At 39.8% G+C, this 26,289-nt stretch overlaps 1 protein-coding gene across 2 annotated transcripts in view; it reads right to left on the bottom strand.

Annotated features, from left to right (window-relative positions):
• pde4a (phosphodiesterase 4A, cAMP-specific) overlaps positions 1-26,289 on the bottom strand; it is a 72,665-nt gene that overhangs the window by 14,668 nt on the left and 31,708 nt on the right. The window contains exons 2-13 of one of the 2 annotated variants that reach the window (XM_083524423.1): positions 15,096-15,281; positions 14,765-14,801; positions 14,574-14,644; positions 13,601-13,650; positions 8,045-8,157; positions 2,671-2,764; positions 2,352-2,515; positions 2,161-2,259; positions 1,884-2,048; positions 1,638-1,737; positions 412-566; positions 185-307 (exon numbers count right to left, since the gene is read on the bottom strand). In XM_083524423.1, coding sequence (XP_083380549.1) covers positions 185-307; positions 412-566; positions 1,638-1,737; positions 1,884-2,048; positions 2,161-2,259; positions 2,352-2,515; positions 2,671-2,764; positions 8,045-8,157; positions 13,601-13,650; positions 14,574-14,644; positions 14,765-14,801; positions 15,096-15,281 — 1,357 coding nt within the window. Of the gene's footprint in view, positions 1-184; positions 308-411; positions 567-1,637; positions 1,738-1,883; positions 2,049-2,160; positions 2,260-2,351; positions 2,516-2,670; positions 2,765-5,506; positions 6,821-8,044; positions 8,158-13,600; positions 13,651-14,573; positions 14,645-14,764; positions 14,802-15,095; positions 15,282-26,289 lie in introns of those variants that run through there. The other variant, XM_083524424.1, reaches the window with a different exon arrangement.

The raw sequence follows: 26,289 nt of genomic DNA, 5'->3' as shown, positions 1-26,289 counted from the left end.
TTTTCCTGATAGAAGATATGATTCAAGAAGGACATGGGACAGGACAAAATAGAACCGCCTAATGGGTGGGAATGATCAAATACGATAAAATATAATACGTTCATATATAAAGGTAACAATATCTCTCATGCTTTTGGTTTCAGTCATGATTAAAGCAGCATTACTTCAGAAAGGCTTGGGTTACCTGTATGCGATCAGTGTAATGATCAAGCAGAAGCACTCCTGAGCTAGTCACTTTCTTCGTCTCTACCATGGTCTTCAGATCCGCCAGCAAACTCATATGCTTGGACATGTCTGTTGCCAGTACCTTAGATGACAAACCAAAAAACAACCACAATGTACATCAAAAGAAACTGAAATTAGAATTAGGATCTTAATTATATTGAAACGCACCACACATCGCTGCCTTACCATGTCGATAACCAACTTGCGCAGACTCTGGCGCTGCCGCTTGGTCAGGTTCTGGAAAATGTCACAGTTGTCTTCATGGAGGAGCTTGAAACCCACAGCGAGGTGATGGTTTTCTAGAACTGACTCATCATTATACATCAGAGCCAGCTCCGAGTCTACAAAGACAACAAAGGGCAGGTCAAGCATGTGTGATGCTGTTTTTCCAGCAAATAATTATAAATCTATACACACATAATTATGAATCTGTCACTCGTTGTAAAGATTGTTGTTTGTGTGATAAATCACATAAAAAAATTCTACAGTTACAAGGTAAAGTCCCACAGTTACAGTGTGGGTCTTTAGAGAAGACATGACAGTCACAAAAAATATTATTGGATGCAGAAAATTTAGGTCATATATTGGTTATGTACAAACTGATATGTATAAACTGATATGAATTTTGGTGTCCTGCAAAGAGCCCTAACACTAAATGCACCCATATTGCATATGTAGGTTTGGCGGTAGGTGATGTTTTTAGAGACAGAAACATCTCATTCCACGTTCAGTCCCAATTTGCTGTTCTAATAACCTCACCTATTCTGGGAAGATGTTCCACAATATTTTGGATTGTGCTTTCATTCAGAAACAAGTGTTTAAGTAAAGTGAATTTCTGATGAAGGTGAGGTGAGGAGGTCTGGAGTGCAGTCAGTGTTCCCATTCATTCCAAACGTGTTCAATAGTAATGAGGTCAGAGCTCTGTAGCAGGCCAATCGAGATCTTTTAGTCCAATCGATGTATAGTAAATATTCATGCCCCTGGCTTTATGCACAGGGGTATTGTCATGCTGGAACAGGTGTGGGTTTGCTAGCTCAAGTGAAGGAAAGATTTTTTTCCACATCCAAAATATTGTATAAAATTGGGTGTCCTTTGTGGTAACAGTTTAGAGAAGAACCACATATGGCTAGAAAAGTCAGATGTCTCAATACTGTCTATAGATCGTAGATCATCTTGGTATGCACAATTTGTTTTAATTATGTGTTTCTTTATTAGTTAAATTCTGACCATAAGATGTTAAAACTCAAGGATGCTACAAGGGTAATTGTACAACCTACAGTATCAATAGAATATTAAATTATTAAATAATGAATATTGATAATTGTTAAACTCAAGATCTCATTCAAACTGATCATATTGATAGTCATGTGTGTCCTTCTTTAATTGTTCTATTTTCTATTGTGAGTGCTTACTGGTATTAATAAGAAATTGATTGGAAACTCCAGGATGGTCCACATCATGGATGGCAGCAGCAAACAATGCAGCCAGAATTTCGAGATCAGTGAAGACAGCCTGTTGAATAGACATAATAGAATCTAATCACAATGCACCGTGACTAATGCCGGTAAACAGATCGGGTGGATTGTATAGTTTCTATGAACCCAGAGAAGTAACTGTGTAAGAAAAGCCGTACTTACGTGGAAGGAAGCTGTACTTACGTCCAGTGCTGGCGTGGATAACAGCACATGTGTTGACTGTGTGACGTCGGCTGCATGCAGGCTGTTGTGGTAGGCCACATTGGCGTGGTAATGATCCTCTAGCGTCATCACATAGGTGATAAATGTATCCACAGGGATACGAAAAGTTTTCAACAGATCACGCTCCTTGGAAGAGACCAACAAAATAGCATGTACTGTGGTGCACATAGCTTCTTCTAGCATGTTATTATGGAACCATTCAGGGGAGTAGCATAGAATCCAGAAATTCATTAGGTACCTGGAAGATGGCAAACATGATGCAACTCAGAGGTCTGTTATTGGAAAACTCAGCCACTTGGAATATATTAAGGCCCCACTTATTCAAGTCATCCAGCTCCTGCAGAAAGCATACAAATATTTATTTTAATGAGACCACCTGGCTATTCTCACTTAAAGACATTTTTGTGTGTTAAGGAAGCCAGTCAGTACCCTGGCCAGTGCGTCCTCATGCTCTGTTTTGATTCCAAATCGTGGCAGGGCCGTACTGGTCAGACTGGAGCTGTGTGTCAGCTTCTTCACGCCACTAATATGGCACATAGGCTTCTCACGCTCCCGCAGGGTGGGGGATGGGATCTCCACATCGTTTTGTTTGTCTGAGGAAGATACCCAGACCAGCAAAGTTTAAATCGACAAAGATGTAGGGAACAGGGCGACATTTTCGCTGCTATAAAGCTGGAGCTCCGTGGGGTTAAAAATAGAAGCAAAATTGGCCTAGATGCTGTACAACCAAACAAGCGAGTTCACTCACCAAGGAAGGTAGTGGAGATGTACTCAGACACCTGGTTCCCTGAACGGCTCATCTCAGACAGATGAGACAGCTCCCTGTTTAGCATCCTCTTAAACTGAAGGACAGAGAAAGGAGAATGTGTAATGCCTCTGATGAAAGATAATATAGGAGTGTTGGATGATATTACAGTACATATAATACTTGGTTTGCAATAGTGTACAAAAATATATGAAAACCGCACATGACTATATACCCTTGATACAATCAGGGAGTAAACATGCTCGAGGGTGAATACAGCAGGTTGTGAGATTTCTGGTGTGTATTCCATGTTGCTGCATTTATTCTTATGTATTCATTAAATGACTTTGATAACAAATAATAAACACGTCCTGTCCTGCATGTTTCTAATTTGTAAGACAAAAATATATTTGGAATATACCTCGAACTGTAAGAAAGCTTTTGAAGAATAACTATTTGGAATTTTTAACCTCGCTTTGACCTTGACCCTGTTTGGATATATTCAAAAATCTATTGAGCTCATCTTGTTGCAGGAATTCTACCAAACTTTTGCTAACAAGAGTCTCAACAAGAGGCAAGGGATAACATTTCATACATCTGTAGTTTAATGTATCAATAATTTAAGATGGGAAATAGCTTTCCAGCCGACAACCCTTGACCTGTGCCCTGTAGCTGATAGCTGGATTATTGTGTTCATCAGAAAAATCTAAAAATAAATAAATTCAGGCAAAAATGAAACAAAGAAAGAGTCTGTCAAAAAAACAACTCATCATGTACTATTCTGTGTCATTTACTATTCTGTGAGTGTTAGCATCGAGTCAATAACATTTCTAGTTATTGAAACTTTAATTAAATGCAGGCCGATCATACAGTCCGGGCAGAAAATTACGCAACAGAAGCCGCGGCAGAAGCAGATATTTGTGACATCTTTCAAACCCAGAGGGATATGTTAATACATTCGTAAATAACTGCGAGGGTTAGATAAAATTATCTAAACACAGCATAGGACATAACTAGACCCGGCAGACTCTCTGTGGGATTCGGATGAGACCCCAGTGCGGTCCCACTGACTGGTCCTTCACACATTACAATCTCCATGGCAACCAGCAGGTTTCCTTAGCAACTGTCTCCTCACACTCCCTCCTGCGGCATTACAGGAGCGAGTCAACCGGTTGGGTGACAGTCAGAGAGAGTAGGCAGGTGTCTGTCTTTGACCTCGTCCAAGGTCATCGCTCTATACGGAAACTCACTCTTCCTTAATGTCCCCTGCTCTCTCGCTTTCTACCTCGAATCTTTTTCCACATCATGTATTTCCGTGTGCTATTCTGTCTCTTTTTTTCTTTACGCTGCTGCATCCCTGCACAAAGCTGCCATGTTGCCTGCCTTTACTTACTCTGCCTGTTGTCTTCTTTATCCTCTGCCAATGACTGATATGTTTCCATTTATATGGATCATAATGCTCTACCGAATTACATTATCATTGCTTAAATAACTATACCAAATAGAAAGACATCAACAAATACAGTTTTAGAAACCTGATAGGTAAAGATCAGACTGTGTACAAGTAGTGATGATATTCCTTTGACCAAAAGTCCCTTATTTACCTAATATTACAAGGAATGCGATCAGTGGGTTCCAATGGCTTTCACACTCATTTAGAATTCATTAAGTCACATAGAATCCCAAATGCGATGCATGATGAGAAGTCAAGCTACAGCACTTATTCTGTGACAGTTGTTTTTAGTATGTTTCTTCTGCATTACCATTACACTATACCTTGGAAAAACGAAATAAGGTTCAGTTCAGGCCACAACGACTTTAATGCACACATATGGTCTGAAGCCAAAGTCTTTAGGTTAAAATGCTGGGAGAGTTTTTAAGAAGTTGAGAACTAGATATTTACTGGTATAGTGTGAGTGTTTATAGGATGTACAAGATGGAGTAAGGGATAAGAGCAGTGCAGTTGAGAGTGTGAGAGTGAGACAACCTCTAAACAACAGAGCAAATACTGTATGCCAAAAGAAAGACATGCACTTGAAAATGGCAGTTTTTTACATGGCTCTGACATGCTGCTAAAGTTAGTGATCAGGTTCAGAGTTCAAACCTGATTTGAAGCTCAAAGCAAAGAAGCCAACTGTTTAAAATCCCTGTCTTGTAAAACATATGATGCTTTCAATTCTAAATAAAAATATCAGATCATTCTGTATATCAAATTAATTACTAAAAAATAAGAGAAATTGTTGTGACTGCTTTGTTTATCTTTGCTTTTAAAATGCTTCTATTTTTATTTGATCATCATCAGCTTATAAGGTTAATACTTTATTATGAAATTTGTTAGTAGGTTGTTCTAAGCATCTTAAACAATTTGTCTATGGCTGTTTTACCTGCTTTAAGGATAGTTCTATTTCATAAGCGGTCTATTGCCTAATATATTTATATCTAACAACAAAATCACCTCTAAATTTTTGTCTTTCTATTTGTTGTTTGTTCTTTTTTTTCTTTAAATTTTATTCATTTATGTTCTAATATTTATTTGTTGGTTACGTTTGGACACATTTCCTACTGACCTCCTAATGTGGAAAACAAAGCGTTTTCATAAAATATATAAAAGAATATATCTGCCTAAATCTCGCCTAATATTGTTAGTATTATATGTCATTGTTAGAAACTTTTCTTTTGCCTTTGAACTTTCCTGTCAGGTGTCTTACAAGATTTTTCCCAGTATACCCAGCTGCCCTCACCTTATGCTTTTAAACCCTTTTAATGACCACTTTCACAATCACTCACGACAAACACTCCTTTGCATTTGGTCTGGCAAGCCTCTGCTTCCTGTCCCTACCTGGTCCCACCAGCCAATGAGCCAGGGTTTGGAGCAGGTCTCACAGAACAGGTCCATCAAGGGGCTCCTGCGATCAGCAGCCTGACCTCCTCCTTCCAGCCCTCCAACCGCCCCCAGCTCCAGCTCTGCCCCTCCCCTCCCCTGCAGGCTGCTGTAGCTGGAGGAGTGGGGCAGCCGGTAGGCTGCAGGGCCAGGTGAAGGTCCAGGTGAGGTAGCTGGCTCGATTGCCTCCACTACACCCATGCTGAGTGAGACTGGTGGCACGGGCCGCTGACACAGGCAGGAGGCACAGTAGTGCAGCGGGGCAGGTGCAGCACTTGTACCCCAGCGGCATGCGGGCTCAGTCAGGGTGTGCTTGCTGAGGCCACAGCCAGCCCTGCCAGGCCACTCCAGAGTGTGGATTGGCAAGAATCCAGACACCCAAACGTTCTTCCTTTTCTTCCTGTTCCCTGGCACTTTACATGCAGGTGTTAGATGTGGGACAGGGTTGTAAACGGCTCTCCAGGAGCCGCCTGGATCCGCAGTCTAAGAGGGCTACATTGCATCCAGGCAAAAGAGCCGAGCTGACCCAAATCCAGCCGTGTGAGGAGGGGGGAGAGGAGTGGAGTGGACCAAGATGGAGAATTCCGGAAAAGGCAGACCGTCTGAAGGGCACGGGGAGGAGAAGGCAGTGGAGAGCAGGATAGAGACAGCGTAGTGAAAGGATGAAAAGTCTGTGAAGGGAGGTGTGGGATGACCGAAAGATGAGTGAGACCAGAATGACGACGATGGATGAGACGGAAAGAGTGAATGTGATGACAGGCTAGAATGAAACAAAACAACACAGCCAGCTGGCTACTAACAGGATCACTTGATCCAAAATGTACACCGAAAACAAATGAGCAATAGAAATGGAGAAAACAAGGAAACAGAAATAGAGCCAGGGCCTTTAGCAATCCTATTCAAGCAGGGGTCTGGAAAAACAGCTTGTTTTTTGCTTGCTGTCCTTGGGTCTGATGCCCCTCCCCCACAGCAGAGCTTTAAGCCGGGCCCCACGTTGTCACTGTGTGCACCGATCCTGTTCCAGCAAAAAGCTTAAGCTGCAGCTTCTGTCTGTCCAGAACTGCTGCTTTCCTTCACAGCACCAATTGCTTGAATCCTTACACAGATGTGCCTGGCTATCGAATCCACTGCTGCCTGTTTCTGTGGCTTGAGCTCTGACTCCCTGGATGCTGTAGACAGCTCTTGCAAGCTAATCAGCCTCTTCTGACGGGAGCGTGCATGTGTGTGTTTGTGTGGGGTGAGTGTGTGAGCGTGCACTCTTGATTGCGCATGCGCAGCAGAGGGCATGCTAGTGTGTGTGTGTGTGTGTCAGGGGGGAATGTGTATGTCAGTGTGCATGTGTAAAGGACTCAGTGGTTTATTGCTGATTTCACCATAAATGGCTTTGTGAGAATATTCTTGCGTTATTCCCATACGAAAATACATCAGCACTCTCTGTCTCGGTCACATCACAAAAATATATTCCTGTATACAAGTCTTCCTTTGTTCCTTCTTATGGCTATGTACACAGTGTACAATTAAAGAGAAATATAATGAAAATAAAGAACACTAAAAAGCACAGTATATTGCACCCCTTTTTAGGGCAATAAGCAAAAGAAATTTGAAAATGTTCCTATTTCTTTAAGAAAAAAAGGTAGCAAAGAGAAGCACTGATATGCCATTGGTTAATATACAGAGTGGATTTTCTGTGGTCGCTGCAAACAGCCAATAATAACGCAGGATGGGCAGACCCTACTGCAGTTCCGTAGCAACCAAGGTTAAAGCATAGACAGCATCAGGACCCAAGTGCCCTGTTCTCACCCCTTCTCAATCTCTCTCTCTCTCTCTCTCTCTCTCTCTCTCTCTCTCTCTCTCTCTCTCTCTCTCTCTCTCACTCTTTCAAGCCTACCTCTCTTTCTTCATCTTTCGTTCATTCCCTTTAACTCTCCCCTCCATCTTTCTCTGTAACTGAGGAGCCAGTGTCTATGACAAGGCTGCCTGACATTCACACAAATGAACATTTGGTTGCACATATTGTATCATGTTCAAACATTGCAGTAGAGAGAGAGGGAGAAAGAGAGAGAGAGAGAGAGAGAGAGAGAGAGAGAGAGAGAGAGAGAGAGAGAGAGAGAGAGAGAGAGAGAGAGAGTATTCAGTTGTAAAATATATATTAAATCAGCTCCTTAGTTCCACCTACACACAAAACCCAACTCGGATTAAAATGAGATTATCTCTCTTAAAAAATAAAAACACTACACCGAGACAACACTGGTTCCAAACATCTGATCTTATGTGCAGAAAATATTAAAGCCATATTATTGAGTCATAGCTATACAAAACCCTGTTACTTCATTGTAAGCAGGTAACCCTGAACAGGAAAGATCATATACATTTAGATATACAAGTTGATCCCAGATAAACAATAAACTGTGACAAACGGGAGAAGGGATGGTACAAATTGTGGGAAAAATAAGTGGCAATAGTGGCAATACTGCAGAAATAAACGTGAAAGTGCACCTTGTTGGAGGCCATTTCGCTGACAGAGCGATGTGTCTGGATGGTCTCCAGCTGGTCCAAACACCAGTCCAGCTCCTCCAGGGTCTCCCGTGCCAGCTGTTGGTATGTCTCTTCTGTATTGTAGAGACACAGGAATAGTAACACCATTAGCAAAGTTTTACTCACACATTAGAACCATGTTATAACACACGGCATCAGCATTATAATCAGCATTATCAAAACAATAGGCATTACCTTCCCAGGTAATTTGCTCTTATTGGTTAGCTATAATTCTATGCCTGAAAGTCTATGATATTTTTGTTTTATACACCATAACAAGGTATAACTTTTTTTTTCTGATCAGAAATACTGAGGTCAATACAGTATTGTTACAATGCTGATAAACAACTGCAAGTAAAGCCTAATAACCACATTCATTTGGACCTCTAATGCATTTACAATTTACATTTACAGCATTTCGCAGACACCCATATCTAGAGTGACTTACATTTATCTCATTCATACAACTAAGCAGCTATGGGGTTGAGGGCCTCGGCCACTTAGGGCCCCAGGAGGGGCAGTTTGGTGTGGCTGGGATTTGAACTCATGATCCAATGCCTTAACCACTAAGCTACCAAATCCAACAATACATATAAAGTTTTCACGGTCAAAGAAAACCTGCTGGGATTTATTCAAGAAATTACTGTTTTTCAGAGGTGGGAAGTAATAAAGTACAAATACTTTGTTATGTAAGTAGACTTTTCTGGTATCAGTACTTTTTCGGACAACTTTTTACTTTCACTTATTTAATTTTTTACATAAATATCTGTACTTTCTACTTCTTACATTTTTAAACCAGGCCTGTTACTTTAGTTTTAATCTATTTGGTGACATGATCAATGTTTTTTCTTTTCACTGCGCTCCACTTCCAGCCCATCAACCTATTTCTGGTCATCGTGCGGCTTTTGTTTTTTTTTATAATTTCCTGGCTCTTACACACCACATACATAAACTAGCCTACGAAGTAAACAATGAGCAAGACAGAAAGCAACAAGAAGTATGGGGTTACCGTGGATGAGATAGAGGGATTCAGTGATGTCAGTATGACGGAGAACAGAGACTTTCCTGATCACCTGATCATCATCTGTTCATGTGTTCTATATGGTTGATGTTCAGCCTGGATACATTCATTACGTAATAAAATTTTAAATTATTTTGTATTAATATATTATATTATTATATTAATATAATAGACACTAAAAAAGGTAGTAGTAATGACTACTTTTTTTCTTGAATACATGTCAGAACCCAAACGTCTTTACTTTAACTTGCATAAAAAAGTGTAGTGTAGTTTTTTAAAACATGAGTATCTGTACTTCTATTTGAGTGAAGGAGGTGGGCACTTTTGCCATCCCTGGTGCTCTTGTAATTATGACTTACAGATATTTTAACAACAAAAATAACATTTCCGGACTATAAAGCGCACCCTTATATAAGCCACTGAATTTTACAAATATTTATATTTTTAACATAACTAAACCGCACCTGTCTATAAGCCGCAGGTGTCTACAGGTGTGTACTTTACACAGGCTTTAACGAACTTCATTTTTCCGCTATTACTGCATGTGTGCAAGGCCGAGGAATATGTCCTTATTATTTTCTGATGCTCATTTCTAAGTTTCTTTGACTAAACCGTAACGCTGTTGCCAAGAAAAATAAAAAAGCATGAGTTTTGGAAACCTGTCTGTGCTTATATGATTTCTGTTGCAACTGGAGTTAGCGCGCTCTCCCTTCACCCAGACTCAACGTGCTATAACGGCTTGTATCTAAACAGTAGCCTACCAAGAAAATCATTGTTCACTGTCTTCCTCCTTCCTTTCACAATTATTTCTCTCGGGAGTTTATCTTTTGGCATCGTCGTGCGTTTAAAAAAAAGTTTGTGAAACTGGGAAAAACCCAGGGAAAATACATAAATTAGCTGCTTCGTTGTTTAAGCCGCGGGGTTCAAAAAGTAGGAAAAAAGTAGCGGCTTATAGTCCGAAAAATACGGTAATGCTTTTTTTTTCCAGGACACTGCATGCATGTATCAGGCACACTGGGAGGAAAGCATTTTATTCCTGTGGATTCTTTACTCTTTTATGTATGCAGATCAGCCATAACATTTAGACCACTGGCAGGTGAAGTGAATGAAATCTCTTTACAATGGGTCCAGGGTGCAATAAATACATTTCAGCAGGTGAACATTAAGTTCACAAAGGTAATGTGTTGGAAGCAAGATTAATGGGCAAATATATAGAGCTAATATCTAGTTGACTGAGTCTGGGCTCTATAACAAATGTGCAGGAATATGAAAACGCTATATGAAATATGTGGAAATCTTAAAAAAAAAAGCAACAAGAACTGTGTGAAAATTGGAAAAATGCAATACGAACTGTGTGGAAATGGGAAAGAGCAACAGGAAAATATGTGAAAATGTGGGAAAAAAGGCCCTAAGAATTTAGTGGGAGTGAAAATAATCATCTTCAAAACATCAGGTCATGTCAAGTGTTTCTGGTATGCAATACAAATTTCTAATACAAAATTAAATAGAATTAACAGTGGCTATGATAAAAGGGTGTCCAAACATACAGCCTTGACAGATTGCCCATGCCAACCCGTGTTCAACACCACAAAAAACTCCTACAATGGGCATCTGAAAGATGTGCTAGACAAACAAATCTAAAACATGGAGGCTTCACCTTGTAAGTTAAATTTATAGGATTTAAAGGAATTGTGTTGATGCCAGATACAACAGCACACCTTCAGAGATCTTGTGGAGCTCATGTCCCAGCACGTCAAAGCTGTTTTGGTTATACAAGGAGAACTACACTATAAACTATAGTGTAGTGTAGTATAGTGTATAGACTTTAGTATAAAGAGAACTACACTATATTGTTTTTAATGCTATGGCTGAGCGATGTACATACAACACACTAAAGTAGTGACCATGAGATTATTTAAAACCACTGTATACAATCTCACAGTTTTTCAAGTGTTCTCTAAAGTTGTCTTTAAAATTCTGATATTGTAGTGGCTGAAATAACATTACCGTAGTTGTGTACCTAAAAGGAGCACAGTATTATGGTGTCCTTACAGTTACATTGAGTCTATGACCCTTAAGTTATCCCATCTATCTGAAATATGAGAACTGATCAAGGATTGAAATATTTTCATAACCTATTTGTGGCCTGGTTGTAATCTGATATTACAGCTTGTGGGTCTGAGGCAAAATAAACAGAATCAAAATATAATGATCCCAGTGTAAACAGCAGGCAAAGTGGTATGTTGGAATATTGCTTGATTTATTTTCTTGCTATATGTCTTGTGAAGAAAAAAATCAGACAATGAATGTTCCATGAGAAAGATACCATTTAAAAATAGGCATAAAAAAATGGAAATGTGGAAAAAAAAAGCCATGAGAAATGAGTGGAAATGGGGGGGGAATAAGCCAAAAGAACTGGGTGGAAATTGGAAAATCCATAGAAACTGTTTAGAAATGGGAAAAAATGCATACAAACTGTGTGAAAATGGGGGAAAAGCCAGAACAAACAGCATGGGAATAGGAAAAAAGTTATACGAAATGTGTGGAAATAAGAAAAAAGCCATAAGAAATGTGTGGAAAATGGAAGAAAAGCAATAAGCAGTGAGTGGAAATAAAAAAAGGCCATTAAAAATGTGTGAATAAAAAAAAAAAGCCACAAGCAATATTTGGAATATTTTAGAAAAAGCTGTGTAAGAATTGGACGAAGCCACAGGAAATTTGTGGAAATGGGAAAATGCAATAGGAACTGTGTGGAAATGGGAAAAAAAATGTGTGGTAATGAAAGAGACATAAGAGATGTGTGCCAATGGCACAATGAATGTTGATTCACCAAACATCTAAAAATAAACTTCTCTTGGCCTGGTGACAACAACATTGAACTTTTTAGATTTGGACTTGGCACAAAGTGTTATATTTGTTATATCTATTCTCAATAAACTGAGAATCAGTATCTACACAGTGAAGCATGGTGCTGGTAGCACTTCATCCTGACAGAAGCAGCAGGGAATGAGAAAATATTTTGGTTGACAGCACAATAAATTGAACTAAACATGATCAACCCTAATAAAAATTGTTTTAGTCTGCAGATTTAAGGCTGGTGCAGATGTTCACCTTCCAATAATAACCCCCTCAGAATGCTGTGAGAGCTACACTGGAATACTTCCAAACAAATAAACTAAATGTGTTAGCATGGCCCACTCAAAGCCCAGATCTCAGCCTGATTGAGAATCACTGGTAAGAATGCTGTTCAGTCTCTATCCAGTCTGAGACAGAAATAAATAAAAAAAGGCAAAAATAACGAATTGTGCAAAACAGATGGAGTCATATACCAAAACAACTTACTCTACCTGCAGCTAGTAGCAGTTCTTATGATGGCAATTACCCATTAGTCACAAGAAAAATATTGTGTAAATCAAGAGTGAAAAATACCAATTAAATTTATTTAGATTCCAGATTGCAAGATTACACGTTTAAGAGGCGAATGCTTTGCAAGGTAACGGTTGATGGTTACTATTTTGACAAGAGGCTGCTGATAAACTAAAAAAAACTTTCTTTTCGGCTTTTCCCGTTAGGCGTCGCCAAAGCGGATCCTCCGCACGTTTGATTTGGCACGTTTTACGCTGGATGCCCTTCCTAACGCAACCCTCCCCAATTTATCCGGGCTTGGGACTGGCACTAAGAGTGGCTGGGGATGGTTCCCTGACTGGGAATCGAACCCGGGTCGCAGCGGTGGGAGCGCTGCATCTTAACCACTAGACCACCAGGGGACCTTTAAGAGGCTGCTGATAGATGCACTCAAAAGACACTCGTACATCATATTTACATTATACAGTATTACATTATACAACACATTACATACAGCATGTAGCTGGAGAACATGCTGAATGAAAGTCAGAGGTCAATAGGCAAAAAAATCCCTACATAATAAACCTCAGAATTCTTAATTAGGCAGCAATGATTAGTAAAAAAACCCCCACAGATATAACAGTGTGTTTTATTTACACTGTTCAGCCCTATTATTAGGACTTATTACTACTAGTGAAAGAAGTGTGGATCCCTCAGCATACTGAGATGCCACTTTAACCCCTAGGAGTGGCATCAAGGAAATGGGGAGTTGGTATATTGATTGTTGCCTTCAAGAAAATGTGCTTGCGTTTATCTTCGCCACAGCAAAACAGAGCAGGCACCAAATAATTTGTAATTTATTTACATCATCGGGGCAAGCCACCCAGGGCTGTTTTAGTCTGATTAAGGAGTCTGGTAGGCCTCCAGCCCTTGTTGCCCATATGGTTCCACTGCGTCCGGTGATATAATTCATTTTGTCCTGGCAGCAGTGCCTACAACAGGAAGCGTGGTGCAAGTAAATGTGAGAGACAGTGCGTGGGAAGAGCGCTAGTGTGTGGGAGAGAGAGAGAGAGAGAGAGAGAGAGAGAGAGAGAGAGACTCTCCAGAGAGAGAGACTCTTCAGTGACTAATATTTATTACAGTAAACATACCAGAGAGCGTTGCTGGTGGAACTGTTGATTGGCTTGTAACTGGCGACCTCCTGTGGACAAAAGAAGAAACTTGTAGTCAACTTCATGGCTGAATAGTGCCCTCTGCTGGTGATAAACCCAATAGTCATCTCTGCTAAAACAGGGGAGTGATCGATGTGAGAACACTTTAATAAGGTATTATTGCTTTGTCTGTTGACAATCCAAATTATATCAATCCAGAAAGTTGCAAAATATACGCAATTAAGCATTAATATCTTATTTTTGGAATATTACATAAGTGTACTGACATTGTCTAAAACATGTGACACAGCGGAGTCAAGTTTTGGATTGTCGAAATTTTTCATATTTCGAGGTCAATGCAGATTTTTTTTTTCAAGAAAAATCCTGCATTTATACATTTTAAATACGCCATAGTTTATATATATATATATGTATGTGTGTGTGTGTGTGTGTGTGTGTGTGTGTGTGTGTGTGTGTGTGTGTGTGTGTGTGTGTGTTTGAGTGTGTGTGTGTGTGTGTGTGTGTGTGTGTGTGTGTGTGTGTGTGTGTGTGAGTGTGTGGGTGTGTGTGCACAAATATTTGGTGTATAACAATGTAATTTCCTGTGAGATTTTCTATGAAATACATTGAAAAGAAATGCAAGATTTGAGCTTACAGCTTCATATTTTCTATGTTCGCTTGGAATTGCTTATAAGCAACAATTACTGTAAGTGCGATTCATTAACAATGCACTGAGACAGGAAGAGTTGCTATAAAATAGAATTATGGCTCGTTTTTAGGACAAAGGTCTATAATTCCTACTGCATGTCGTCGAAGTGCCTTTACGAAATGTGCTTTAAATCATAAAACGTCCTGTTAGGCTGCCTGCTCGTGCTGAGAAATGATTGCCCATCATCCTGGATAGTCATGAGAATGCAGAGCGGCGGTTGTGCGTGAAAAACGACATAGACTACTTTCTAGACATTGCACTAACTTGTCAGTAGGTGACGTGACATTGGCTAGGATGGTGAAGTTGCTTCTGACAGTTCGGAGACTGGCCAACACCTAGGAGAGAGAAAGGGGAGTAACGAGAGGGCGGGGTCAATATCACAAACATGGTCTTTGTGGTAAATCTTGAGGAAAATTCAAAATGCAGTCTCATATGGAGACTAGAACACATCTTACCTGAGCAAAAGGGGTGACTATGAGGTCCTCAGCATGGCTGGAGAGAAACAAAGAAAGAGACATTTATGAAATACATAGTTAAAGGCCTTTATCTTTATCCAGTGGAAACAATACAGTAGAATGGACATGTCTTGAGGACTTGAGGAGAAACAAACTCAGATCCAGATGTATATTACCATCATTTGATGTTGTGTTGTGTTGTGTACACACCGAGTGTTAGACTTGGTTGTTTGGGGTAAATGTGTAACACTGCACAGTGTTTGAGAGCAAAATGAGCAGGGAAATGTGTGTGACATGTCGGGCGAATGGGTTTGTGGACGAGGCTGCTTACCCCTCACTGTTGATGGACGAGTTGCGGGACATGGTCTTAGGTGACATGTCATAGTCTGAGTCGGAGCGATAGAGGAAAGATTCCCTCCTGCCGCTTTGGGGGAAGGACGGATGGAGCACAAGCCCCGGACTCGCCTGCAAATCCATAGGGCTGCGGCCAGGAGACGGTCCATTTTCACTTTCAAAACTGAGGCAAAAAGGGTGGATGAGGATGACAATGAGACAGACAACGACAAAAGATTAAAGATAGACAATGAGAAAGAGGTAATCCTGTCACATCTTGCCATTTAGATCAATCGTGCAGATTCCTTTACTTCAGGCAGTATTAGCCTCCTACTTTGAGACAGGTCAAAGAGAGTCGTGAGCAAAGATAGTCATGATTGCCTTTCTCTCACTCTCTTTGCTCACATATAGAAGACATTATTCGAGCATTTAAAGCGCTGAGACAGACAGATTCAGAGCCATCCGGTGTTCCCCATTAGCATAACCATCAGCACCCTAATGGGAAAAGATCTTCAGTCTGATTCGCCTTGTTTAGAATAATCACTGGTACATGCAGCCATTATCCTGACTGTAAACAATAGTGATGTCCACAGAACACACACACACACACACGCACACACGCGCACACACACACACACACACACACACACACACACACACACACACACACACACACACACACACACACACACACACACACACACCTACAACAGCTATAGAGCTGTGAATGGAAAAATACTAATGATAAGCACAAGGTGTTCACTTTCCGGTTCCAAAGTATGTTTGTTTAGTCATGCTACAGTGCTAATGTGAGCAGAAGACATAAAGAGAGCTGATTGGCATCCATGATTGCTGAGGTGTTTATGGCCCATAAGCTTCCCACTGTCAAATCACCTCCACGCCATCTCTCCACACACACACACACACACACACACACACACACACACACACACACACACACACACACACACACACACACACACACACACACGTACACATTAGGGCTGCTATCAGCCAAGCATGATGTCCTATAAAGGAAAACAGGCAGATTGGTGTGGCGGGTAGACGAACGCAAGCTCACCACAAGATATCATTTCAGAAGCTATAATTCAGAGTTGTATTATTCAGTGCTAAATTGTAAAAGCTGCAGCTGAGCCGCATGGACCGGTGTGTCAGGGGGTCAGGGCCTAAGACGAGTAGGAGGAAGTGCGTAAAGTGGGAAGGTTTGCTGGCGCATGCTGATCCGCTTTGAGTCATCTCTGGGAATTCTGGGGACGCTGCAGCACTCAGAATTTCAAACACACGCTCACATACGCCAGAAGATTTCGTGTCAGAGCTCGAAACATGCCAAGATTTTTTTTTTTTTTCACCTGCTGTCTTTTTCTCTGTTTCTGTCAGTCAGACTTCCTCCCCCTCACTCCTTTTCTCTCTCTAGGAGTCTAATAACCCTGTTCCCACACACACACACACACACACACACACACACACACACACACACACACACACACACACACACACACACACACTCACAGACACACAAAAACAGGGCAGATGCAGTAGGGAAAGTCTGGCCACTCATTTCATGCATTGAAAAATGCACTAGTCTGGGTCATTCTAGTGAGCACTGGTGCTACCTGAAATGCACTACAGATCCACCCATTTTCTTTACTTGTTTATTGTTTTCCTGTTGATAAAAAGAGACCAAACAATCAAAAGCCTGTCTCTGACTTCTGTGTTATTATTATCTCTCCAAAGAAGCTAGGTGCTCACTCCATCACTCGCCACATGGACACACTCCAGTCCAGAGCAATCCATCATTCCTCACTCTCTCCTCTTCTTCCAGACATGCGTCTGATTTCTACTTTCTCACTAAAGAAATTCTTTTCTTTCTGCATTCTCGCTTCCCTTCTTCTTATCTGTGGCAAACAGGGTTCCAATCCGTGCAACAAGAAAACATATCTCCATGAGAAATAGACTAAAGGCACCACAGAAGAGGGCTGGGGTTGATTTAGGCCTCTAAACATTTACATACCGTAAAAACCTGGAGCATGAAATGTTTTTTTTTCTCTGACAAGAACTGTGGCAAGGTCAGGAACACGCCGTTTCTGAGATATGGATTGGATTTGCTATTCCATACACTCGAAAAGCAAACGCACTGCAGAAATGTATATTTTATCTGGAAGAAATATCTTCAATATAAACCATTTTTATCTCATATTAGAGATTAGACATCAGATTAAACCATGACGAAACCTATTTCTAGCCTTTTTCCCACTAAAATCAACCATGAAATAGTCTCATATTATCGGCAGATCATGTTGCTTCTTTCTAGAAATAAATGAGTAAAATTAGCAAAATTATCTGGCAATGAAACAAGCTCGATAAGGATTGGGCGGAGTCTCAAAATATTTTTATACGGTTTAATATTCTTATTCTTATCGGTTTACTGGAATCTTATTGCAAGTGAAAATGTGGGTATATTCACAATATTTCCACTTGCCGAAGCGATTTCCTTCGCTGTGTATATAAAAGTTGAAGTTTAAAGTTTAGTTTCCTAAATGCAACTAATTATTTTGCTTTTTTTTGGGGATCGAATTGCATTTATCACTCACATCAGTTGCACACATACACTATGAGAGAGAGAGGGAGAAAGAGAGAGAGAGAGAGAGAGAGAGAGAGAGAGAGAGAGAGAGAGAGAGAGAGAGAGAGAGAGAGGGAGGGAGGGAGGGGGGGGGGGGGGCTGGGGTAGAATGAGTGGGTACAAACAAGTGCTCCTTCTTTCCTATGTCCCATGTTAATGCTTTCTGAAGTGAAGTCATGTGAAAAAAACTGAGCATCACTCAGCCAGTGTGTGTGTGTATATATATATATATATATATATATATATATATATATATATATATATATATATATATATATATATATATATATATATATATATATATATATATATATTGTCAAACTTGGTTTCCAGCATCCTCATGCCCCCCACCCCCCATTTCTGGTGTCTCTTTACCTCTATCTGTTTCAGCTCACGTCTCTCTACATCTTTCTCGCTTTCTCTTTGTTTGTAATTTTGCCTCTGTCGCTATGACTCAGTGGTGAAAAAAAAGAAGCAGGAGCCAAGCGTGTGTTGCTACACTGCAGCTTTGGTTTGTTTGTAGGTTGGAGAAGATTCATGGATCATACTCACGAGCCACAGAAAAATGACATTCTTAAATATGAAGCATGAGCTACTGTGTCCAACAGTGTCTATGTAGATGCTTAAAACAGAATAGCATTGCCGCAATTCATTGTGTGTGTGTGTTTGTGTGTGTGTGTGTGTGAGAGAAATATATTCACACCTTACTAAACTAGGCCAACAATAAGTAGGCACAGGATATATATATTTGCTGCTTAATCAAATGGCACAAATGAATACACCTGACAGATAGTCATTTATATGCACCAGTAGTCAATGATTGGGGAAAACAGTATGTAGAAAAACACACACACACACTCCTGTGTGTCTCATGAATGCGCACACACATACTCAAACACACACAGGCACACAATGATTATAGGCTGGCAGCTCTCGTTTTCACTCAGTGATAAGACAACCCCTGGAGAGCAGATCTCTGGACAATGACATGATGATCAGAGGGTGCGCAGAGGAAAGGATTTCTGCCAGCTGGATATCTTTCCCTATGAAAGATAACATGCTAACCTCTGCGCTTCCTTCCGCCCCAGAAAACAAACCTTTGCACATTGATTGCCTCGCTTAATGTACCTGGCCTGCCTCTCTGAATTACTAACCTTGGAGTGACTACAGAAAGTCTTGAAACTGACAATAATTGCAGCAGACAACCAGGCTGATGAGTGGTCCTACTGATGTGTGGAAAGGGAAAAACAAAACAAAAAACCCTAGAAAAAAATCCCACACGAGATGACTAACTGAAGGGTTTGTTAAGATTCATAAGACCTTCGACATGTGGTACATGAAAGGGCACAGCGTAAAGTAGAATTGCTGAAAGGCGTAACGAGTTAAAACTGCACGTTCACTCAAGACAGTTGTTCGTTTGTATTTTTACATACTTTATACCTTGAAAGTGAGGTGTGAATTCACTGGGGGGAAGGAATCTTGACAATTTAACAACATTTCTCAATGTGAGATAATTAACTAACAATATACAACCATTAGGCATATTTTTACACTAAGGTATTGTTATTTCTTCTGCCATACCACTGTATGAGTATACATTCAATGTGCATACATTAAGCTTCAATTTAAGTGTATTTACATCCAAACAAACCAAATCAATATGAATAGAATAAGAATTCTTTCCTTGGGGAAGATAAAACCCCTTCACAACAATTGGCCACATCATTAACACCCTCCAGGGGGTAGGTGTATCAGTGTCAAAGTCAATAATCAAGAGAAGACTTCACCAAAGGATTCACCACAGAATGTAATTCACGGATTAACCCCGAAAACAGGAAGACCAGATCAGAATGTGCCAATAACATCTAAAAAGCCTGTGCAACATCCACAGGACAAATGAGACAAATAGCAACTGGTACCATAATGATGGGGGAAAAAAATAAAAGAATACAGAGAAGGAAAGGAACTCTCATGATCCAGAGCATGCCACCTTATCCAAACTGGGTCCCATTTATTTACTGACAATGTGACTGTTGTCAGGAGCAGCAGGATGAATTTAGTAGGATAAAGGGCTATATTTTCTGATCAAGATTAGCTGAACAATGAAAATCGAACAAAACTAATATAATAGTTAACACAACTAGTGTGTTCCTCTTCTTTCGGCTTCTCCCATTAGGGGTCTCCACAGCGGATTATCCGTCTCCACACCCCCCGTCCTCTACATCTGCCTCTTTCAAACCAACTACCTGCATGTCTTCCCTCACCACATCCATAAACCTCCTCCTTGGTCTTCCTCTATTCCTTCTTCCTGGTGGCTCCATCCTCAGCATTCTCCTACTGATATACCCCATGTCCCTCCTTTGCACATGTCCAAACCATCTCAATCTCACCTCCCTCACCTTGTCTCCAAAATGTCCTACATGCGCTGTCCCTCTAATAAACTCATTTCTAATCCTGTTCAGTATCGTCACTTCTAACGAAAACCTCAACATCTTGAGCTCTGCTACCTTCAGCTCCACCTCCTGTCTTTTACTCAATGCCACTGTCTCTAAACCATACAACATCTCAGGTCTCACCAGGTTAATGGAACTAGAGTATATCTAAAATAATCTTACTGGCTTATAGATATTTTTTCTTGCATTGAAGACAGTAGTGCACAATTCTGGTGCTTTGATTCAGTATTATTAATGCCATAAGGCGTATAAGTATTTGGTTCCTCAAACCAAACCACAGCACTTGTTCAAGTTGTTTAGCTATTCATTCATTATTAGTGTTACTACCTAGTTCATTAGCAGGTATGGCAGCATCACTGTTTTTTAGATCATGGACAGAACCCTGCCGAATTATTTGCACCAAGAAAATGAGATAAAACTGAAACATTGCTGCCTTGGAGCCCCATAGTGCTAGATCAATCCTGAGCTCAGGTTACTACCTGCAGTGAGTTCTAAATGCTCTCCAATTGTTGGCACATTTTCTTTCTGGGTTCTCTGGTTTCCTCCCACCTGGACTAGTGATTAGAAATTTGTTTGCAAAAAAGAAAGTAAATAAGTACTTTTTAATGACTGCAGATACACACTACAAAATACAAACACAGCAACTATAGAAAGAAGCGTATCCAGAATTCAGAAAAATATATTGAATTGAATTACTTCTGGGAGCTGTCAATCCAAAACTCACTAGCCAATGAGAGTATAGCACTGTTAGGCCCCACCCCCGCAAGAGGTTTGTGTCAGAATAGTGAATGTAAACTTTAAAAATAATAATAAAACTCAGGCAGTACATTTATCAGTATAATTTTTCATTTAGAATGCTGTTTATTAGTCTGTGCACAATGGGTTCATTTTGTTTACTGACTTGCAACTGAAAAACTAAATGTGAATTATGATGCTTTCTAATATCAAAAGCAAAAAGGAAGAGAACAGCTTTTTTATTGTTTCTAAATTCACACATACACAAAAGAAAAAAGTCATTATTTTTTCGCTGTTTTTTTTAATTACACAAATTGTAGTAATCAAAGTCTCACAATAGAATGGCAAGAGTGCACAATATTTCTAATCTAACAATCCGAACCTGAAAGTAATAGTAAATTTTACTGACCCTCAAAGATTATTCAAATTGTACATTATGTGATACAAAAATTCAGGGATCGCATACAATTTAGTAGAACATGGTGTGGGGCAGGGGAGGGGAATGGTGGGAAGGGGGTTGTTCTGTAATGAGATGTCTGAAGATATTGAACACAGCATTACATTGTGAGAAGAGGACATTTATTGCTCTTCTCTTGCTGCTTTTAAAAAGTATTAAGTGACTGATATTAACTTCTCAGAGCAAAGTCATCATTTTGTATGAAGTCACTGATAGTTTATGTGCTGAAGGTTATTTTACATCTGTGTTGTTCATGAGTACCACAAAACTAAATAACTCAAAGTCAAACAATGGATGACGAGAAATTCTAAATGAGGCGTATTTAAAATATTTTACATTTTTTAACAAAAGTATATTTTTTGTATTATACTATTATAGTTTCAATTATAGTTTTCAATTTCAAAACAAAAAGCCAAAGAACAGACCTTATCTATGGTTAATTTTTGCCACAAAATTAATTTCAGTTTCAGAAAGCTTCTCATATTTCTTGAAAAGTTACGTTTGCAAATTGTTCCTCACAGACTCCATAAAGTGGTTACGACAAAAACCAAAAAAAAAAGAATTCTCCACTCAGTCACACATAGGGATGTAGAGAAACTGAAGAACCTTCAGGAAACCCACACAGACATGGGAGTAATGATGTGCAGATTGTACAGAAACGATAAAACTCAGCACAGTCTGTAACACGAGCTCTTGATGGGACTGGGAACCCTGGAGCTGTGAGGAGTTTGTGCTACCTGCTGGAATCTCTTTCAGAAATGTAAAGTGAAACCTTTTAATTATGGCCCTCCTTGTGCTTAATATTATTCTAACTCACTATGGGTTTGTATTATATTCATTACTTGGTTTGTGTAGGTCAGGACATTTTAGAAAATTTCGTACTGTATCTAGTAATTCCTATTATAAGATTATAATAAGCAAATATAAGAACCTTTTCTAGTTTATTAAACCTTTTCTAGACCTTTTCATAGTCTTGCTCTATTGGCAGATAGTTCTCCTTTCTTCTAGTATGTACTAATTGATATAAATGACAAAGCCAGCTCCATGAAGATATGCTTTACATGGTTTTTCAATGGAAGATCTGGAGTGTCCTGCTGTAGAGATCTGACTTCAAGCCTATTGAACATCTTTTTGGGATTAATTGAAACACTGACTGCACCCCAGGCCCTTCTCACCTCACCTACATCAGTACCTGACTTTACTACCACCCTTGTGGCTGAATGAGCACAAATCTCCAAAATATAGTGAAACTTTTTCCCAGAAAAGTGGAGGTTATTTTTGGAACATTTGGTTTTGCAATAAAACTAAATAGCTTCTGAATAGTGTTCTCATTTTCTTTCTTCATGTTAATAACATAAAAAACAGAGGTTTTATGTGCACGACCTAATATTCCACCGTAAAACTCAAAATGGGGACTAAGAGCAAATAAGGAAAACATATAGCACGTTTATATAATGAATATAATTATAATATAAATGATTTCCAGAATATCAATTGGTTTGCATTTATTTTAAATACCATATTTACCATATTTTTTAAAATCCTTATTTCTATATATTACCATATCTGTGATATCTACGATCTTAACTACATCAAACCTCATACTCTTTGTGTATCCAAGACATTTTCTTTTCCACTGATCCTCAACCACTTTTGGTCTTCAGAAATAATAATAATAAAAAAGCCTGTCTTCATCCTTATTCCGCTATATTCCTATTTTGTTATATCCTTATTCTGTTATACTAAGCCGTCATCCTGCCCACTCCTTCTTTTTGAGATTTGCCTGTTGACATAGCCACTTCTACCGTCAGAACATCTCGGTACTCATTCTGCTCTCTGACCTGCAGCAGGTCCTCAGACTGACATCTTCCAGCTCCTGGCGGTCTGACCTTCTGCATTCTGACTGAACAGTGCTGAGAGAAAATGGAGGAAATTTAAGGCCACTACACATCATCTCATCTTAAGTATAACACAGTGCTTCCTTTTTTCCCTCTTCCTTTCCCGACTGCAAGACTCTCCTTTTGTTCTAAAATAAACACCTGCATCTATGACCCACATAAATTATCCTTTTCTATTGAAATGTCTTCAGCTTTTCAACACTTTCCATTGCATTCATTGCTTTTTGTATTTCATTTAAAAATATATATTATTTATTAGTTTATGTCTGTATTTTGTTTTCTAAGTTAGGCATGATCTTTGAAGACCACTATATCATTGGAACTACACTTTGTGGCCAAAAGTATGTGGACACCTGACCAACACATGCACATGTGCTTGTTGAATATTATAAGATCCCATGTTTCAGGGAAGGGTTTCCACTAGATTCTGGAGTGTGGCTGTGAGGAATTAACGATAGCAGGCCATTCTGAGTTCAAACCAGGAAACACCCAGGATCCAGTACTGGACCTTCCTCTCTTTATCGTCACTCGTTTCTGCACTTTTTTTGCACTATGACACTTTAACTCTGGACTGTCACTTCAACTCTGGACTTGAACAGCACAGTGCCACTTTATATCACACAATACTGCACATGGATCACTTTAATTTGTACTTCCAATACCTGCCATACTAATTCATGTATATACATATATTTTCATATATTTTATATAGTTTATCATTTTTATTTATCTACCTTTTTTTATTCTTATTTTATTCCTTATTATGTTTAAATGCTGGTCGTACAAATCATTTCACTGCATGTTGTACTCTGTATGTACTGTATGTGTATGTGACAAATAAAATTTGATTTGATCATTCAGCTACAAGAGCATTAGGTAGGATCAGGCACTGATGTTGGGTGAGAAGGTCTGGGGTTCCAGTCAGTGTTCCAGTTCATCCCAAAGGTTTACTTTTGGATGTTTGTTTAGTTTATGAATCCATTAATTCATAAATGCCACATAATACTTCACCATCTAGCAAGCATACATGCCCTAACCACTGTGAAAATTTGTCCCCTTTGATCATTACAGTCACAACCACCGGATAATAATCATCTCACAAACTGAACATGGCTATAAAATCTCTAGATGCTATTTAAAATGCCTGGGAAACTCCACAGGGACTCACATTTTATCCAGCAAATTGAAATGGATTTTATTTGATCCCACATATTAATGCTTTGAAGCTGGACTGAATGAGCTGACGGAAATTAATTCAACCTTGGAGCGTCTTTACTATTTTATACATTCTTTTTTTTTTCAGATGACTTCCTAACTAATTGTTCATTAAAAAAACATAGTGCCCACAGGCTTTGCTAAAAAAAAACAGCTTGGCCACAACTTATAATAGAGCTCTTAAGTGTTTTTGTGATGTCCTAACAACAACAACAAAAAAAAGAATAGGGATATAAAGGATATAGTTTTATAAAAAGCCTACTTTTCTGCTTTAAAAACCTGGCCATTTAAAAAATGAAATCCTTTCATTTTTCTCATCCGAGTTGGTGCTTAACCTCTCACACACAAACATGCAGCTGAATGGAGTGTGACAGTTATTTCCTAGCTCCGCTTCCTCCAACAGCTAAGCACAGATGCTGATTTCCAAGTATGCACCAAAGCCCCCTACACCCCGTCTACCGCCTCCCTGTTCTGAGCTGCAGCTGATCTAGAGCAGTGGGGGAAATGGTCTATTTAGTTGCACTGCCACTCCGAGTGCACATTACAGCGAGGCCACAGCTCGACAGCCTCGATGGTGACTCACTGGTATATTTTAGGAAAGACATAGAAGTGCATTCTTTCCCCCACTCTCTCTAGCCTCCAGAGCATCATTAAAGCCGCATATGAACTGCACATGATGTGTATTGCCAGCCCACTCATCCACCTGCCCACCTGCACTGCCTCCCTCCCCAGACATATGAGTGCCAAAGGTCATGATCTAAGTCTAGAGACCTTCCCTGACTCCTGCCTCAGACACAGTGTACAGGACAGAGTCAGGCAGCATGGCCACATTGTTATATTACCGGCTGGCCAGGATTAAAGCAGATTATGTGGCATATAGGTTAAGAGATTGCATAATAAAAGCAGCCCAGCACCATAAACCCAGCAGCAGCTCACAAAATCGCCATGCTGTTTTGCTTCATATGTAAAATCATTCATTCTGGACATTCTCAAGACATAATATGCGAGAGGCTCTGTCCTGTGTTTTTCAAGAAATCCATAAAGCCCTCAAAAGGATTTTAAAGCAAGCAGACATTTGGCTGTGTCTGCCTGGCTTCCCCAGACAAGCGTTTTGCCATTCCCACTCAAATACCTGTTTGCCATTCCCTCAGTGTTTCGTTATATTATTGCGAAAGCCGCTAGAGACACCCATCATTTCACATTAAATCAATCTTTTCAGAGAACTCTTCCAATAGCTGAAACTTGGCTCCACATCAAGCACAGCCCATCATTGCAATCAATCCCTAACCTCAAAACATCACCTGAACCTCCACAGCAGGAAGCCTTTCCTTATACGCTTGTATTATGATGGATGTGGTGTGCGGCATCGTCCTATACTAAAACACTAGTCTGAAGAGATACCACTGGGCCATAACCTCATTATAGAAACTTGCTCACTGTAAATCATATTGCACCCAGACCCATGCTGTTCTCAAACCGTCTCTCTCTATGTTTTCGCATCACTGTGTATGTGTCTGCTCCATCAACAAGCCATCGACCTGATTCCCACCAGTCCCACCAGTTACCCATTTCGCATCTTCAATTGCAGCCTGACTAATTGCTCGTGACACGCTCAACAGCATACTAAAGACTCCTACTTCTCCCACTGTCTCCCTCCCTCTTGCTCTCACATTTCACATGAACACCCCCCACTCCCCACCCCGACTTCCCAAACCCGGTCATTTAAATTCTTTCTGCAGCACTAGAGGTCCTTTAGAGAAGGAAATTGAAATAATACGATGACTTCTGACCAA

The sequence above is a fragment of the Silurus aristotelis genome (assembly GCF_946808225.1).
Source record: "Silurus aristotelis genome assembly, chromosome: 21".
Lineage (NCBI taxonomy): Eukaryota > Metazoa > Chordata > Actinopteri > Siluriformes > Siluridae > Silurus > Silurus aristotelis.
The sequence above is the reverse complement of the archived record's forward strand: the minus strand, read 5'-3'. Positions and strand labels throughout refer to the sequence as shown.